At 44.8% G+C, this 19,285-nt stretch overlaps 1 protein-coding gene and 1 long non-coding RNA gene across 2 annotated transcripts in view; one reads left to right on the forward strand and one right to left on the reverse strand.

Annotated features, from left to right (window-relative positions):
* The window catches only part of LOC140409044 (uncharacterized), a 136,166-nt gene extending 126,290 nt beyond the window's left edge, over positions 1-9,876 (reverse strand). Inside the window, exon 1 of the long non-coding RNA XR_011940267.1 lies at positions 9,749-9,876. This is a non-coding gene — a long non-coding RNA (uncharacterized lncRNA). The remainder of the gene's footprint in view (positions 1-9,748) is intronic.
* Positions 1-19,285, forward strand: part of fgf10a (fibroblast growth factor 10a) — a 198,106-nt gene that overhangs the window by 50,784 nt on the left and 128,037 nt on the right. The window contains exon 2 of the mRNA XM_072497082.1: positions 8,810-9,992. Within this exon, the coding sequence (XP_072353183.1) occupies positions 9,704-9,992 (289 nt within the window). The 5' untranslated portion in view covers positions 8,810-9,703. The remainder of the gene's footprint in view (positions 1-8,809; positions 9,993-19,285) is intronic.

Raw genomic sequence — 19,285 nt, forward strand, 5'->3', positions numbered from 1 at the left:
GTGGACGGGTTGACCCGACGACTAATTCTGGCCCGCAAAAGGGGCCAGCACGGCACTGGAGCAGTCCACGCCACTCCAGCTGCTGAACTTAGCGCCGCGGGATCAGCGCAGTGGCGCCCTTCAACGCGCCGGCTCCAACGCAACATGGCGAAGGATTACAGGGGCCGGCGCGGAAGAAACAAGGCCCCCAGCCAGAGAGGCCAGCCCACCGATCGGTGTCGGGGCGTGATTCGCGCTGGTAGCGGGGATTCTCCGGCCCTGCCCTGGGCTGAGAGAATCCTGCCCAATATCTTTGGGGTTTGTATCCTTTTCAAGAAAAGATCCCACACCTCTTACTGAGCATCAACTTTAAAATCTTGTGTATAAACCTCTTCATACCTTTGCTTTATCCTATTTGTGTCATCATCCCCAGGCCTAGATCTCATCCCTGGTTCACTGCATTTTCCTTAACCTCATTCATTAATAATGCCCAATGTCATGATATTCAGATAAACATCATAGCACATACATACATACTGATGGACAGATAAACGGACCAATTAACACACACAACATGACAGCCAATCACAGGCAAGAGCATACACAGTACAAAACAGGGAACACAACACTTCCTAGCAACTGGAGCAGGAGGCGGCTCAGGGCACAGAGCTCATTGCAGGCCACTCAGACATCCACCATGTGCTGAGTGCCACTACAAGATAGAATTAGGAATAGGTCCACAGAATCAAGGGTCATGATCGAACTTCAGTAAACAGTTAACCAGTGTAAATAGATGTTTGAAATAAAACTGCGTTGTACCATTCGCAACCGTGTTGGTTCGGCTGTGTAGCAGAGCACCCAACGTTCACCCAAGCTATCAGGGAATCTACACTTGGACTCTGGAATTCTCTTTCTAAGGGCGGGATTTACAGATCACCCCGTCGCGTGTTTTGCAGAGGCGGCCTACCAGTGTGATCTACCAACCCTGCCAATGTCAATGGGATCTCCCGGTGAGAGCATCCCTCATCGCTGGGAAACCCGTGCGCCGGCGTGGGACCGGAATTTCCCACCGCATGAACAGCCGGTAAATCCCACCCTAAATATCTCTCCTTTGAAACCTCACTCTTCTTCATCCTCAAAAACTCTTTGATCGTGCCTTCTGATACCCCTATCGTCTCGCCTATATCTTGCTCATTGTTGACCGCTCCTACTGTAAAATGCTGTGGGACAGGGGTTAGATAAATGTAGTAGTTGTGACTTCTCGGAATAGTTGCATCCAGAGCATTGTTTAATTTAGCTACAAGTGAGAAGCAAGTGGGATTTATAATACTGCAGCAATTTACTTGCCACTTTAATTCCCAAATGTATGCTATTCTGTGGTTTGCACCACCCACGTTGCATCATTGCATGGGCAATAGGCTGAGCAAGTGGCATGCCCCCAGCTCCTTGCCTCTGGAGCTGCTTAAGCAGCCAGCTGCAAAGCTATACTGAATTTACATAGGTACTGGAAATCTTCCTCTTTCTCCCCTCTAGAAAAATGTAGTTTAAAGGGTTAATAGCTGTTATGTTAATAATTATACTGCATCGTCAGTGATGTCAGATTTTGTAACTGAAGCCTGAAAGAGGAAGGTTCTAATGGCGTCCTGCTAAAGTCTGTCTCTGGAAGTAGTTATTCAATAGCTTGCCGCATAGGGCTTCCGGCTCTCTTCTATCAATGACACCCAGAACACGGCCATGATGTTCATAGTAAAAGCACTTTACGTTTTCTCACAGGCTTCCCAGGAGCCCAGGTTTACATCTAGAGTCAGTAGATGAGAATTTAACATGGTGTAAAACCCTTCGGAGTCTTAGAGGACGCGCTTCTCCGGCCTCATTACGCTCTCGCTCAAGCTGGGGGGCATGCAGGAGAATGGACATATGGGGCGAAATTCTCCATAATCGGCGCGATGTCCGCCGACCGGCGCCAGAAACGGCGCAAATCAGCCCGGCATCGCGCCGCCCCAAAGGTGCGGAATCCTCCGCATCTTGAGTGGCCGAGCCCTAACCTTGAGGGGCTAGGCCCGTGCCGGACTGATTTTCGCCCTGCCAGCTGGCGGGAAAGACCTTTGATGCCCCGCCAGTTGGCGCGGAAATGACATTGCCGGGCGGCGCATGCGCGGGAGCGTCAGCGGCCGCTCATGGCATCCCCGCGCATTCGCAGTGGAGGGGGTCTCTTCCGCCTCCGCCATGGTGGTGACCGTGGCGAAGGCAGAAGGAAAAGAGTGCCCCACAGCACAGGCCCGCCCGCGGATCGGTGGGCCCCGATCGCGGGCCAGGCCACCGTGGGGGCACCCCCTGGGGCCAGATCGCCCCGCGCCCTCCCCAGGACCCCGGAGCCCGCCCGCGCCGCCTTGTCCCGCCGGTAAGAAAGGTGGTTTAATCCACGCCGGCGGGACAGTCATTCCAGCAGCGGAACTTCGGCCCATCCGGGCCGGAGAATCGCCGGGGGGGCCGCCAACCGGCACGGCGCGATTCCCGCCCCCGCCAAATCTCCGGTGCCGGAGAATTCAGCAACCGGTGGGGGCGGGATTCACGCCAGCCCCCGGCGATTCTCCGACCCGGCGGGGGGTCGGAGAATCCCGCCCATGGTCAGCGGGAGGGATGGGTCAGTCAGTCAGGAAAGCAATAACACCTCACGTTTGACAGGTCCTCCGGGTGGAGCCCGGTGGTTCCTCACCTCTGCAGCATCGCCAATCTCCACATGGATAACCGATCTATCCTCGGACACACTGGTCACCTCCAGGTCCCACTCTCGAAAGAGGCAAAGATTCTTGGGAGGGATTCTCTGACCCCCCGCCAAGTCGGAGAATCGCCGGGGGCTGGTGTGAATCCCGCCCCCGCCGGTTACCAAATTCTCTGGCACCGGATATTCGGCGGGGGTGGAACGGTCAGCGGGCACCCCCCCGCCGCCGATTCTCCAGCCCACGATGGGCCGAAGTCCCGCTGCTGGAATGCCTGTCCCGCCGGCAAGAATCAAACCACCTCTCTTACCTGCGGGACTAGGTGGTGTGGGCGGCGGGCGGCTCCAGGATCCTGGGGGGGGGGGGGGCGTGCGGAGCGATGTGGCTGGCCCCGGGGGGTGCCCCCACGGTGGCCTGGCCCGCGATCTGGGCCCACCGATTCGCGGGCAGGCCTGTGCCGTGGGGGCACTATTTTTCCTTCGCCTCGGCCACAGCATTCACCATGGCCGACGCGCAAGAGACACACCCCGCTGCGCATGCGCGGGGATGGCGTCAGCAGTTGCTGACACTCCCGCGCATGCGCGGACTTCCACCAGCCGGCGAAGTCCTTTCGGCCCCGGCTGGCATGGCGCCAAAGGCTTTCCACACCAGCCGCTGGAGCGGAAACCACTCCGGCGCGGGCCTAGCCCCTCACGGTGAGGGCTTGGCCCCTAAAGGTGCGGAGGAATCCGCACCTTTGGGGCAGCCCGACGCCGAAGGAATGCCCGCCACTCCATCCCGCCGGGACCCCCCGCCCCCCCCCCCGGGTGGGGGAGAATCCCGGCCCTTATGTCTGCACCCTCCGCCGGTCTGGGCCCTCTCTTGACGATTATGGGACAGCTTTTCCTGAAGAGACACAAAGGAGACATGGTTAGTTACACACGTGGTTCACAGTGGTGGGAGAGTGGGTGTGAAGGTGGGGTTGGGGGTTGAGGGAGGAGGGGGAAGGGGGGGCTGGGGTTCGTATGGGGGGAAGGGTGCTCCCGAGGCAGGGGTGTTGGTGTTTACTCACTCATGCTGCCCGGTGTAGATCGTTGATCTTCTTCCTGCACTGCTGGCCAGCCCTCCTGGTCATACTCCTCGAGCTGACAGCTACTGCCACAACATCCCATTCAGAACTGGCTCCTTGTGGCTCACCCTCTGGGACCCTCGGGGAACAAGACACCCCTTCTGACCTCCACTGCATCAAGGAACCTCCCCACGTCAGCATCTCCGAAACGTGGGGACGGTCTCCTGGGTGCTATTGTTGCGAGCTGGCTGGGGCTGGCTGAGCAAGTGCAGCTTAAGAGCTACTCAACCCTGTTAGTGGGGGCTGGCGAGCGGGGTCCTGGCGAATCAGCTGACGAGCCTTCATTTGCGATGAGAAGCCCATTTGGCCTTGTTAAGTGGACTAATTAATATTAAATTATGTTGCGGCCTCGCTGGGCCGAGCGCCAGGAAGCTCGCGGCAATTCCCGCTCGCTACGACACTTAGAAGGTTTTCCTGAGAATTGTGCCCATAGAGTGAGATCCCTGTAGGCCATTCTAGCATCAGACTGGGGAGAGGTCATATTTTCATTGGAAAAATCTTCTCTGGCCGAAGTTGAGGACAGATATGGGACTTGAAGTTAACATAGAAAATAAAGAAACTTTCCCTTCATTCATTCTTCTGCACAAAGGATTGCTACTAACTAAAAAGTGACATAAAATGGGGACGCCCATAAGGACAGGATAATGCTCCCAGAACATAGCTTTATGCATATGACTGTACAAACTGAGCTCCATGTAATTGTTTGAACTGTCAACATGGAGGAACTTTGAGAAATAGGAAAAATGTATTGACAGGTCAGAATTCTACTTAAACACTTGTTGGAGTTGTCTTTACTTGCCCAAACTGAATGTCGGCAAAATGCTCCCTCAGAGAAAGAAGGCACAGTCTGAGATTGGAGGAGTGTTGTTTGCTGTCACAATTCAGCTAGCAGCCAGTTACTGGAAACACGAGTAGAATCTTGGCAACAGGCTTTCTACCTCTCTTAGTTGTGGCATGGGGTGAAGCAAAAGAGATCAAAAGCAGGAAATAAAAACAAATTAAAGTTACAGGGGAAGCAAAAGATTAAAAAAATATTTGTCTACCTCTAGTAAATGTTTGGGCCACTGAATGTGACCTAAAACCCATTTAATGCTGATATGAAGATTTTCAAATCAAACCACATCTTTCAAGCATGACCTTTAACAACTGCATGCTGTTTGGATGGTTCCAAGAGACACCAATGTAGGGTGTCTCCACTGTTTATTTAGAAAAATGCTAAGGTTTAACAGTGGAATTGGATCGTATTAAATGCGTAAGTAATTAGTTAGGCTGCTGTATAAGTGAAGTGATTTAAAACAGTATATTAAAGATTCTGTGCTTGGACCAGTTTTGCTTTGATAAACTCTCTGTTTGTCCAGGCTCGAATGTGTATTGAAACAAAGCGGACAGCTGTTGAAAAAAAAACCTTTTTGGTTGTTCGCTTTAATTATTTGTAATATGTACTACAGGGAACATCTAGATCTGACGTGGGCTGCACTTAATAAAACTCAACCCAAGGAATTAGTTTCATACTTTGTACTCCATTGCTTCAGTGTCAGTGGTGAAAGTCCTGTGGCTGAGCAAGTGCAGAAACACTTAATTTTGTATTTTGCGACAACTTGGAGAGGAGGAACAAACACTTTTCAGCTTTTTAAAAACCATTGTTCATTATTTACATGCTGCAAAGCCACCATTTTATATTTGTCATGCACAAGAGGGGCAGATCCTTTTCCCATTGTATTTGAAAAATATGGATGTAAAAATAGTCTCCACCTGGCATCTAGTAATTCCAGGGATGCAAGTCAATTGTATATTAAATGTGTTCTCTTGAGGGAGTGACATCGGGTCTAACCTGTTAACAGTTCAAAAATGAAGAGAACCTTTAGCTTAGTGGTAGCTTCTGTCTCTGAGTCAGAGGGTGCAAGGTTTGAACAGTGCTCTGACAGTCCTGGTGAGCTCAAGCAGGCTCTTCTGTACTGGCATCCAGTAGGATATTGTACAGTCCACTGGAGTGGATCATTTCTGTCCTCCTCCATTATCACAGTTTTGGAGCTCACAAAAGTATAATGACGGCTGAAGCCATGAAGGAATTCTCCTACTGAAGACTGTTAATCAGCCCACAAAATCCGACACTGCTGCACACCATTACCCCGGTGAAGAGATGATAACTGCTTGGAAAAATAAAGATAGTTTCCTTGGATCTAAAATGTCACTGTGTTCTTTCCATAAAAGTATCCAATAATGTTTAAATATATCCCTCAACCAAGCTTCAATTTCTAGCAGTAGCTGGGATGGAATTTGTCCTACATCGCCATAACAAACACAAAACAGAGCCCAGTGCATTTCGGCAAAACTTACAAAAAAAAACCTAAAATTTCAGGTTCTTACTGAAAATGTAAATAATAATTTGTTTAAATTGCCAGTTTAAAAAAAAGTATGTACTATTTTCCAACTTCTTATCCAAACTCACACCACGGTAAAAGAATATTGTCGTTCTTGAATTTGTTTCACTCTAAAATTGTAGGCATCAACCTTCCAAGTATATCGGGCTGAAAACTTCCATCCAATAAGGAGAAGTCTGGATAGTTTTTTTAGTGTCACTGGTGTGCTCACTGAACAATAGTTTGATCTTCTAAGAGCATAGAATCCCTACGGTTCAGAAGGTGGCCCTTCGGCCCATCAAGCCTGCTCTGAAAGAGCATCTTACCTCGACCCACTCCCCCACCCTATCCCCATAACATCACCTAACCTGCACATCTTTGAATACAAAGGGGCAATTTATCATCCATCCAACCTACACATCTTTGGACTGTGGGAGGAAACCGGAGCACCCGGAGGAAACCCACGCAGACACAGGGAGAACGTGCAAACTCCACACAGTCACCCAAGGCCTGAGTTGATCCCGGGTGCCTGACGCTGTGAGGCAGCATTGCAAACCGCTGTACCACCGTGCCACCCTTTTAAGTTGTTCAAAAAAATGTATTGTATGCTTCATCCTTGATCCGATTATAATATGTAGCATTTAATTTTATTCAGTTTTCATCCTGCAAATAAGAAGTGGAAGAAGTTCTCATACTTCACAGGGAATGTAAATCATACCATCACTTAAACCTAGAATAACTGCCAGACTAGCTTCATCTAGGTGCCGCTGAGTAAGCGCTGATATCTACTATATTTATATTACTGCACATCTGGGCCTGCTGCACATCCAGCTGTGCAGGCATCCAGGTGTCTTGAGATGTGGTGAGGATCAAAAGCTAAACTCTGTGGTATGACTATCGGCAAAACTATACACCACAGCAACAGCAGTGAGTGTCCCACTGGTGTGTAACTCATGGCCAGAAGGGAGAGTTGTTGCACCATTGTCAGTGGAAAGAGTTTATAGCACAAGTTTCACAAGTTGAATTCATTATAGCTGCTGTGCCGAGCAAAGCTTAAACTATAATTAGGGCCTTGGTGACTCCTACCCCTGTGAGGAAAGGTAAGGAATTACAGTAAATGAACAGTAACTTAATCAAATTTTAATGTCAATTTACCATTTCTTTTAATTCCAATGACATTGTTTACATTGTAAAAATGTAGCATAAATATATATTTTTTAAAGCATGTCAATGGCATGTTAGCTGTTCGTATCACACCAGTTTGACATTAAAAGATATCCTGATGGCAACTACAGATACTTAGATCAAAACTGTGAGAGATAGTATAAGGCTTTTGGGATCTTTGAAAGAATCATACTGGAATTCTCAGTTATTTAACAGGGCTGATTGCCTTGCTCAGTGGTCAAGGTGGGAAATGTCTGGCAGTTCACAGAGAGTTAATTTCAATCAGTGTGGTTTAGTGAAGAATGTTATTGTCTGAATGTTGATAGCAGAGTGACAGATTCAGAGGCCTCCCTGCTGGAGCTTTCAGCCTCCTCTTCTGTCTCCTGTGCCTGTCTTTCTCACCGAAGCATCTGTGGCCACCTCTGCCCTGAATTGAAACCACCTTTCCTTTTCAATCGCAGTGCAAAACAGCAATAAAAGATCTGTGCCTCACTAATCAGATCATAGAGACAGGTTTTTTATATCCTAAAAAAAGCAGACACTGAAGAATGAAATACAAGGCAAACGTCTTAATTGTTACCGGACTAAATAAAGTGAATGTTGATCAAATTGGTTATCTGAAAAGAGTTAACTGTAAAAAAAAAATTTTAATAAGATTAATTTAAACTCAGCCCTTAATTTGAAACTTTGTGTTAAGGACAATCCTTTTTTCCTCAAATAGGACAGAGAAACAATTAATAAAGGAGTCTATTAAGGTCTGATTGTTGCCACTAAGAGGGAGGTAGAATTTCAGTCCTTTGAAGTAACTGAGTCTGAATCAGGCCTCATTACAGAGATATAATCTACATTCATACATTTATGTTAGTGACTTGAATCTATTGGGAGAGATTGAATTCCGTTACATAGTGCATCTTTACTCTGCAATTTTTCTCAGGCTTTCTCAAGTTAATCCAGTAGGTGACCCAATAATACAATGCAGTGGGACACTGAGGGATGCTGCAATACTGGTGCAGTAGATGTGATTGAAAGGCAAAGGAGAAAAAAGTTCCATAATTTTTTAATTACCCATAAATGTGTCTGATTATCTTTATACAGATAGCATCACGAAGTTCCCTGGAATATGCTTTCTACATGCTTGCTGTTTGTTAAAGAGAAGAGTACTGTACTTTTATGATCAAAACATTTGTAATGATACAAATGCATGAGCTTTGAAGAGAAAATGTAACTCAGAAAATGAGTCATGTTAGTAATTACAAACTGTTTACAGAGGTTTCTTTTAATCCTGTGAGCATAAGAAGCTCTAAAACTGACTGAAACTGTACATGGTTAAAAAAGAATAAAAAGCCGTGACTAGATGTGTGAACACTTTGTTTCTTCTACAGAAGCAAAAAGCAGATGATTCATTAAGTTAGGACCTCCTTCAAGCTGGCAAAGGTTAAAAAAGAAACTAATTGTGTCTTTCTGCTCTTCCTGACCAGTACATAATCTGGTTTGCAGGACTCTGCAGACTGGTCTCCTTCACATGTGCAGGAACAGTCAGAAAGCAGAAAGCTCCAGGTGGCTCTCAAGTACTTCGCTGCCAAAAAAGCCCACGCTGGAAAGCAAGTCCAAAGGGGCTCCCTAGAGGGAGTTGGGTTCAGCCCGGAAGAGAGTGAGATTAGTAAAGCATGACTATACAACCCATGCTGGTGGCCGGCTTTCAGAGGAAAGAGGAACAGTAACGGCAATTAGCAAGACTGAAAGCTCCAGAAGGCTTACAATCAGTGATCTGCACAGTTCCCTCAGAAGGAATTCTCTCCCAGTACATGGTTTCAGATGTCCACTGCTGCCTGATCCATAACAGGCTGACCACTGCGGTAAGCACATCCCACCTCAGTGTGGTAATCATTGACATTTTTCACCAGGGTTTGACCTGTTTACTACAAGGCGAAACACTTCTGTCTCTTCAAAGCCACCAGCTTCCCTTGGGCTGTCGGGTGTCTTCAACAGATTCGAACCAGCTTTGTATGCCGTAGCCAAGAAAAAGTGAGGTCGCTGCAGCACACCGTACACCTTTGTGGAGTTATGTTATCAGCCAGTTCTCAGAAAAGGGCATTTGCAAAAAAAATCCTGATGTGTCCAAACAAATAAAGAAAACATACTGAAGAAATACTTGAGGAGTTTAGTAATTCTGCAAATGTGCAAGATGGTAAAAGACATACCACACTAGAGATGATTCATCACCTGAGCTATGGATATTGATGGACTTCATTCAAAGGATAACAGAGGTCAAACAGAGAAGACCAGCAACAAACTCTGCCGCATAAGTGTCCTTGGCATTCCAGTATGTTTATTCTTATGAGACTTTTTCTAGTGCCAAGAGCTTTAGTACAATGTGGAAATGGATACTGACAAAGGGTGCCTCAGCCTTTACATACCTGGTTTATGTCGTTCTCCTCTTCCTCATCTGTTCTTCGTCTGTTGCCTGCAATGACATCAGCAGAGATATGTTGTCTCCAAATATCACAAGCTCTTCATCCAGCCTGGGAAGGCATGTGCGCAGCTACAAATACCTGGAAGGAGATGTGCGGTGGAGGAAGCTGTTCTCTTTCACCAAGTACTTTTTCAAGATCGATAGGAATGGGAAGGTCGGTGGAACAAAAAAGGAAAACTGCCCTTTCAGTGAGTATGGAATCCTCATTCAGTTTCTTCCAGATGTTAGAAAATAAAATATTTATGTTAGCTTCATTTTAAAAATTGGAACAGCTGATTTTTTTTTTGAGCAAAAACACATTGCTTCATAAATGCAGACTCCGTGCATGCTTCAAGAGGGAGCTTTAAAGTATGAACGGTTCCTGTTATTACTAGTTCTTGCATAATTGCTGGGGTGATTATTGCATAATGATTTTCTTTTCTAGCAATTAATATTGTCCAAGGGATCACTAAATTATTATCAAAGCCTTAAAATAATTACTGAGTGTCATTAAAGCCATTTTATTTAAAGTTAAGGATACTGAGTCTACTGCAAGTTTTAAAAATGTGCCTGGTTCTGTTTATGATTTCTTTTCCCGCATGTTGTTTTGAGTGATTGCATTTAAGAGGCAAAGTTAAGGCACCACTACAGCTATTTGTCTTCTCCGATGCCTTCTTGCTGGTAACTCGATACTATTCCATGCCTGTATTGTCAGTAACATATGTGGCACTTCGTGATTCTTTGTGGTATTCTGTAATGTTATGAATCCTTGTCATATTCCTCTGACATTTTAAACTTCTAAACACTAGTAAAATGTATCTCAAGATAAAAACAGTACATCTCAGTTCATTTGGATGATAAATCCTTTCAAAATTGTCATGCTTTACTTCTGCGTGAGTCTTGCATTAAGCAGTGAAGATTTTGTTTAAAGTCGCGAGTGCCTTAAAAACGTGGAGGATAGTATGGCATTCAGTCAGTTAAATGGAGGATTTCTTTTAATTTCAACATAACATCTGACATTATCAGTGTCAACGTTTTGGCATCGTCCCTCCGCTTCGCAAGAGTAACATTTACCAAGCGACCAGATTAGATTAATTGTGGTCTCTTTGGCCCCATATTTATTATTTCATAGCATCCAAAATGCGCAAGTTGTGTTTCTGTATTCTGGAATCTCTTCATACAAACGCTATTGCTTAATAAATAAAGGAGTGTAAATAAATGCACGTTGACTTATTAATGAAACTGAATCTCCAAACTATTTTAAGTTTATGCACCGTACTGCAAACAAATTTCTGAAAAAGCACAGTAGGTCTAAACAGCATGTGAAAAAGATAGACTGAACTGTTACTCATAAGTGAATTGGATCTAGCCTTATCAGAATAAAATATAAAAGTTATCAAAGCAATCATTTATTGTTGAACTGATAATCACTTTTAATAAATAGTTAGCCTGAATTAAGATCCACATTACTGAAACTGTCAAGGTTATTTTTTCTGTTATGTATTGTAATATATAAAGACTGGGATATATGAAAAAGCTATTCAGCCAGCTCATTTCAGAGTTTGCCAACATTCTGAGCTTGTGCCCCTGACAGGTTATTTTATTTGTTTCCTGTAACAGCAGTAAGTCTGTCTCCTTCCCCTCCCTAATCAGAAACGTGTACATTTCTTTTGTTAGCGATTCTGCAGACCAAACACTCGCCACACTCGGTGGCAATTTGCTTCATTAATTTATGACTCTGAATAAGCTACCTCTTCAATCATATTTAGTTTGTGGTTTCCTAAGCTTGTAATCATACACTTATAATCAGTGGCCACTGGGGTATATAAAAGATATTGGAATTAAAATTAATATCAGTTTTCAGTTAATAGGCATCCCTTTCATAGTTAATTAATGTTAGAATGGAATCTAAATGCATTTGTGATTAAATGTGTTGCATTCAGCTTAAATCTGCTGTACTTCAAGGGTTGTTCATTTTTCAAGTGAAGTTGTAGTGAGACATTTAGAAAATGTGGCATTTCAATTCTGGGCAAAGACCAGGGTGAAAAACATACAGAAAATAGTGTTAACTGAAAATCATTTTAAGTTTAAGAGATTGACACACTTCCGCTTTAATGTCTGAATTTTAACATTTTAGACAGAACCCGGAAAGAGATTTTTAATTCATGGTCTTTAATATCCATGGCCACAACATACAGCAAATAAGCAAAAACAATGGGCTACGGAGAAATGTATGACAGTGTGACATAATTATTGGCTAGGATAGTAATTTAACACAAGTATAGTGACATTAAGATGTTGTCTTTTAAACTGGGTAATTACGAGGAAATGAAGCCTTGTTGTCCTATGGAATTCCTCCAAATTGATGTCTGACTACAGTTTAATCTATGGCCTATAACCTATGGCTATCATTGCTCAAATCTGAATGATTGTTTGGAGCTACTTTTATTCAAAATCAAGCAACAAATTAGCCCCTTATTTAAGATATTGTAGGACTAATTGCCTGTTGAGCAAAGATGCAAATTGTGATTATTTTCATCTTAACCGTCTTACATTGAGTGAAAAATACCTTTAGTTTAATTTGTTATGATTCTAATCTATGTAACAATTGGGGCAGGTTTTGTTATTAGATTCAATTGTAGTTGTAATTTCTTATACATGTGTCTGTGTTACAGATCATTCAGGGAGTCAAAATTGCTGTGGAAACATGCACTTTTATATGTGTGTTGTAATCTCGATCTATGGATAGTGATGGTAGAGGCTGCAATTCTCTTCCCATCATATGGCTGAGCAGAGATCTCTCCTGCTCTGACCACCTACCACCATGATGAAAACATTTGCAGATTGATAATCAACCTGTTTTAGCCCCATTATGAATTAATCTTCCTTGGCTAGCAAGTCCATAGGTGAGACTGGAACACAGAGCTTACGGTTCAGAGGCAGAGACACTACCCACTGCCCCACAAGACCTCAATTTCTTAAATATACTGTGAGAAAACCTAAAACTGGAATGCATCTTCCTGTAAAGTGCAGTAGCCTTAAAATTTGTCTTGTAGCATCGCTTTAGTTCCACAATAATGTCCGTGCCACTTGTACTCACTTCTGGTGCTGCCTGCACTGATCGCTGTCTTGCTGAGGCTGTTAACATAGATATTACAAATGTGTGCCAGGATCATGCAGTGTCAGCAGATTGTGACACTAGTCGGTGTCTAACACTGATTTGACACAAGCTCTGACATTTTGGAACTCGCCACTCTATAATAATAATCTTTACAAGCAGGTTTGCATTAACACTGCAATGAAGTTACCATGAAAATACCCTAGTCGCTACATTCCGGCACCTTTTCGGGTACACTGAGGGAGAATTCAGAAGTTCAATTCACCTAACAAGCACGTGTTTCGGGACATGTGGGAGGAAACCGGAGCACCCAGAGGAAACCCACGCAGACATGGGGAAAATGTACAGACTCCGCACAGACAGCGACCCAAGCCAGGAATCGAATCTGGGTCCCTGGCACTGTGAAGCGACAGTGCTAGCCACTGTGCTACTGTGCCACCCATATTACCCTCTCTTAAACACACACATTAAGCAGGAAAAACCCATAGCAGTACTATTTAAAGGGATCATCAACATCCTGAAGGTTAGTTGCTGATTAATTTCTACTCGCTCTGTTTGAATTTGTAGAAGTGCTATGAAAGAGAAAATGCTGGAAAATCTCAGCAGGTCTGGCAGCATGTGTAAGGAGAGAAAAAAGCTAACGTTTCGAATCCGATGACTCTTTGTCAAAGCTGAGCTGAGCTTTGACAAAAAGTCATCGGACTCGAAACGTTAGCTCTTTTCTCTCCCTACAGATACTGCCAGACCTGCTGAGGTTTTCCAGCATTTTCTCTTTCGTTTCAGATTCCAGCATCCGCAGTAATTTGCTTTTATTTTGTAGAAGGGCTAGGTGTTTTGGTGAGTTGGCTACAGTTGGTGAAGTCTGCAATGAATGACACTGCTCTTAGGAAAGTCACTAGTTGTGACTGCAAGGGCTCTGGTTAGAGTACTTCCTGTCAGCCATGCCATAGTACCTTGGACTACAGCATGAGAGGGAGATGGTCAGAGGTAGAAAATAAGAAGACAGGTTAGGGATCTGTGAGAGCATTTTATTCACCTATAAACCAGGAGCAATGTGTGCGTCATCTGAGATTCACAATTGCTGCCATCATTTGCAGGCTGACCTGTTGTCTGAGAAAAGGGAGAAGAAAGCACTGTCTGTGGCTGTGAAAGTCACCATGGTCATGAATTTCTTTGCAACGGGATCCTTTCTGGTTGAAGTAGGCAACATATCTAACATCTCCCAGTTCATTGTTCATTGCTGTATCAGAGAAGTTTGAGAGGTTCTGTATGTCAGGAGAGTGCAGGCAGACGTGAATAGTGCGCTTCCCCTGCTGGAAGATGCTTTCCGTTGAAAATACATGGCTTTGCAGGTTCCGCGAATGTTCAGATATACTCAAACTTGAAAGATTACTACTCAGTTGCTGTGTGACCATGCTTAGCTCATCGTACTGGGTGAACGCTTGCTACCCTGGCAGCGGTCATGGTGCTTTCATTCTGTGCTTGTCCGCTGTTTTCTCAAACTTTCAGTCACCACATCAAACCAGAGGATGACTGCTAGGTGACAAAAGCTATCCACTTTACATCTGAGTCATGACTCCTCTTCAGAAGACAACCACTTCTGGCCAGTCTGTCTGTAAGCAAGCCATGTTGCCAAAGGAAACATCATGGAATAGCTGATCGGGGAGATGAAGCAATGGATCCACTGTCTGGACCCCTTTGAAGGAGTGCTTAAGTACTTGACTCCTGCTGGTCTGTTGCATTCACACACCCCAAGAGGGTACAGCCGATGTCACCAAGGATTAGGAACCATGTCAGGAAGTGGAAAAGAAAAAAGAGGAGGATAAAGAAGAGAAGAGAAGAAAAAGTAGGAGTAGGAAGGGAGGAGGCAACCAGACATCTAATTTCTGGAAAAGCTGTCTGGGAGTGCCTGATATGTTTCCAGTTCTCGTAGATGCTACACAAAATCCCCATGTTTAACATTCCCACATCTTAGAGTCCCGGAGTTAAAGGTCATCCTGTTCCTGAAATAATAGCTATCACAAAACAACCATGCCACACCAACTTTACCCAACAATATCTCCAATATTCCATGCAAAACTCAATTACCCTTATGAATTCCCTTTGTCTGTCCTCATGCTCTTATGCAGTACTCCCCAATGGCTGTAAAATGGCTGGTGAAAGTCTGCTGACTGAAAATAGAGGATTCTGTGGATGAACTTGCAAGATGACCTCAAGCAGCTCTGGAACAAGACTGATAAATTTCAGATTGTGCCACCTTGGCATGGGTGCCAGCTGTCTAGCTGGTTGATAAACAGGCAACAGCAGGTTCACTGGCAGAGTACCCCTGATGGGACCATGACGTTTGCCATCCTGAGGAAGTATAGCAGGTTCAGGCTACAAAGAGACTCTGCCACGTCCCCAAAGTAGCCCTTCAGTTGGAGAACACATTTCTGGAGTGCTGTGATCCCTTGCAAGCCCTTTTGAGCACTCCACAGGCAAGATGGCAATAGTTTGAATCTGCATGGCAGCAAGCTGGGCTTGTATGATAATTAGTTGAGATGTCATGACCTCAGTCTGACCTTCCACTGCAGAACCCAGACATTGGGTGCCTCCTACTGCTGCTGCAATGGAAGCTTAGACATTGATCATCAGACACCGCATCAAGGTCAAGTCTGCAACTGCTGTCATGGATTTGGCCACCACTTTTATACTGGAAAGTATGTGATCCATGACCAACTCAAAGCTCCATGCCAAGTTGAGTCAGATTTCTCCATGCTCTTTGACGGACAGGAGACTCTGTTGTAGGCCTGCCAGTGCACCATGTGTGCATGCCCGCCAGCCTTTTTCGGTATGTTGCCATATCAAAGTCCTCATCTAAGTCCTCTGCAGTAGAACTGTCACAAGATTTCATCCACTGGGACATTGGCATCGAGAAATCCTTTCCCCTGGCTTGGCCGCAACCCACCCTGGCCCAGTGACTCACCATGGATATGCTACCCTTTAAGATTCATGCAGTGCCAGTATTTGAACTGATGGCTGCAAAGGTCAGACCTAATAACAATGTTTATTCTTCATCATCTTCTTCTTCCCTTAGGGGTTCAGCCTTCTCCACCACTGCCTGGCCAGGCAGCAGCAATTCTTGAGTATCTAGCAGCATAAAAGGCACAATAGCAGGCCTGGGAAGAAGGATTATTAGTTGGGGTGTGGGGGAGTGGTGAACAAGAAGTGTATAGTTATACCACCTGCAACTTATAAATCATTGCAGATTACACGATGAGGGGTAAGTGGCATATGAAAAGATGGATTAGGCAGGCACATATTGTCATTCTCATTGATTTCAGCCTTGCCACTGGTCACAACCTCAGTTGTGACTATGCCAATAATTCCCACCTCTGTATCCTCCATTGGGGTGAGGAGATGCAGCCCTGCCCCGCCCGCCACCGGTTAGGCACTGCTGCCTCCAAATATGGGCCACCTTGTCGTACCAGAGGAAAGTGTGCAATAGTATTTGGGGAAGTGTGTTTGGGTGATGAGCCTGCTATAGTTGCATAGCTGGCAATGTGTGCAAGCTGTGAGTGGTGCAATTTGAATCAGTGTTAAGGTTGAGTGAGGCTGTGGATGAGATGTATGGGTCATCGTTGATGGAGATCAGATGGATTCAATTATCTTGAGCATTCATTTGAGGTCATTAATCTTCTACTTGCACTGCATCCAGGTCCTCAGTGCGAGATTACTGGTATTGACCATTATGGCTACCTGTTACCATTGCCTTCTTAGCATCTGCCGAAAGAGCTCCTGAATTCCTGTTGATGACCTCTCTCTTCCTGTACCAAGGCCTCCAACGCTTTATCAGAGGGGTTTGTAACACCCTCTCTGACCTGTTGCATCGCTGATGGAACACTGTCTGAAGGTTCTTTCTGCTCTTTAACACCTCTTTCATTACTTCCAGTCTCTGCTGCAGCCAGAATTAATCTGGCCTTTAAGAGGTGCAGGTTGACTTTAAACAGTGCAGGCTAGTTTTAATGAGCAGAAATTGGTATACAATAAGGGATGAAATGGAGAAAAAGGTTTGGTCAAATGTAAAACTGGAGCAAAGTTATTGACACACGTTTTCAGGGCTATTCCACTGAAAACTAATGGAGAAAAGCTCCTTTTCTAACAGTAATCACATTTAGACAAGATGGGTGGAATCTTCCCGGTCTTGCAGCGGTGGGTCCAGGAGGAAATTTAAATATGAGGGTGTGTGGTAACAGTCTGACATGGTCACACCTCCAAAGATCTTGCTGGTAGCCAATTTGAATTAATAAGTAGTCCATTGTGGGTAGATTGGGAATGCTTCAGACACGCAAACCCAGAAAGTTAGCAAATGATGAAGAACAGCTACGATAACAGCCTATGCCAGCCCCAAAAAGCTGTCAGCATTCGAATAGAGGGTTGACATATGAAATCAAATTGTTACACAGACTTTAAAATTTAAGCTGCCGGTATACACAGCATTCCTTCACTCCCATTAGCATCTATTTCCCCTTCCTTTCATTTCCACACTTTTACCTCTTTTCTTCTTTCCTTAATTTCTACACTTTTCCCTCTTTCCTTAATTTCCCTTCTTTCACTGCCACCCATTCCTCTCGTTCAGCTATTCATTTCCCCTTTCTCTCTTCATCTATTTCCCAAGCATTCTGCTCCACCCCTTTCTAATCATTTCCTGTTCCCTTCCCTCATCACAACATCCCTTTCCTTTATTGAGCAGCTTCTTTGTACCAATTATTCCTCCTCCCCTCTTGTCATATCCCCAGCTGCTGCTAACTGAATCCAACGGCCTGGGTACCAGAAAGGTTCCAATCCTAGTGCTAATGGTCAGGATTATTAACTCTTCAGACAATATGTAGGAACTGTTCTCAAGCTACATTCTACACAGAAGGCCATACTGATTATGAGTATTGGGAGTGCACTGATTGGAAGACAAAGGGCTTTGTGGTATATAATCCACCACATTAAGGAGCTGCGGGAGGTGCTGGTAGGTCTTTGGGGTTTGGAGGGTGGGAGATCAGAAGCTGTTGTAATATGAGTTCTTTACATGTCTCAATGATGAGATCTTGAGACTTGTATGTTAAATATGAACCATTTATTGTTGATCTTTAATTTACAGATCTCAATATTGTCATGCATGATGCTGCTTCTCCATTCAGGCTGTTTCCAGAGTGCTCTATCTGAATCTCTTACCATATGACTCTATACATCATACCATGGGTGGTGCTACTCTCCAATTACGTTTGACCCTTGCTCTACTGGGTACCTTTATATTACAATGGCATGCAGACACATAACGCAACCAAAACCCCTTCAGTACTCATATGTGCTGATACAAAGATTGGGGCCCAAAACCTTAATTTCAGTGCAAAACACTGATGGTTGCCATTTCTTATGCCTTGCTTTGCAAACAAATATTTGCCTTATCTTTATTTGAAGGGGAACCAATGTGGTACCATGTGATAGACAGTGATCATATGGTGATCATGTCTCAACCACAGCAATACGTTCAATGAGGCTTATACTTCAATCTGAATTATTTTTAAAATATTTTTATTAAAGGCATTTTGCTTATATACATAAAAATATCAGAAAACCACAAATACAAAAACACAAGCCATTTGCAGCCACTGATAACAAGCCCACAACTCACCCTGACCCCTTAGCCTTCCCCCTTATTTCCCCCAGAAACAAAGAAAAGACAAAAAACTCCAAACCTGCAACTTGGATGAGTCTTGTTGCTATTTATTTTTCTCTTTATTTGGCTGAATATGGTGGTCAATAAGGTCGCCTTGCTTAATTCTAATTACTTTTTGCTCTAGGGTCGCCAGGTATCTCTCGATACCGCCGCAAGGTTCAAACCGAATACTGATCAAAGACTCGATACACCAGTTAGTTAGTTCAAAGTCAAATGCTTATTTATTTACACACACAGTTAAATATAATCATGCACAAAGACTAAACTATCACTACTGCTAAAGCCTATACTTAGCTTCGGGTGCCCACTCAGTCAGAGGAACAATGGCCGTTGTTCGGTTCTGAGGCTGCTTGGGTCGAAGTGGTGAAGGGGAATAGCTAAGGTCGTCTGTTTGGTAGCATGCGTTAACCTTGGACTTACTTGTTCTGGTGCAGCTGTTGGGCAGGTCTCTCCTCGGTGAGAGCCGGAGCCAAGAGAGCGACTCTCTCTTGGGGGATCCTTCTTATACCCAAAGGGGCTTCACGCACTTTTGGGCGGGCCTTGAACTTGGCCCCAATTAATTGGGCCGTTTCTTAATCGTTCCTATCAATTTCCTCCAATAAAGGGGTGGGTGCCCTGATGGCTGGGCGTGTCCTAGGTGGCCTTTGGCCTGCTTTGTTCTGGTCTCCTCTGGC

The sequence above is a fragment of the Scyliorhinus torazame genome, chromosome 3, assembly GCF_047496885.1.
Source record: "Scyliorhinus torazame isolate Kashiwa2021f chromosome 3, sScyTor2.1, whole genome shotgun sequence".
Taxonomy (NCBI): Eukaryota; Metazoa; Chordata; class Chondrichthyes; order Carcharhiniformes; family Scyliorhinidae; genus Scyliorhinus; species Scyliorhinus torazame.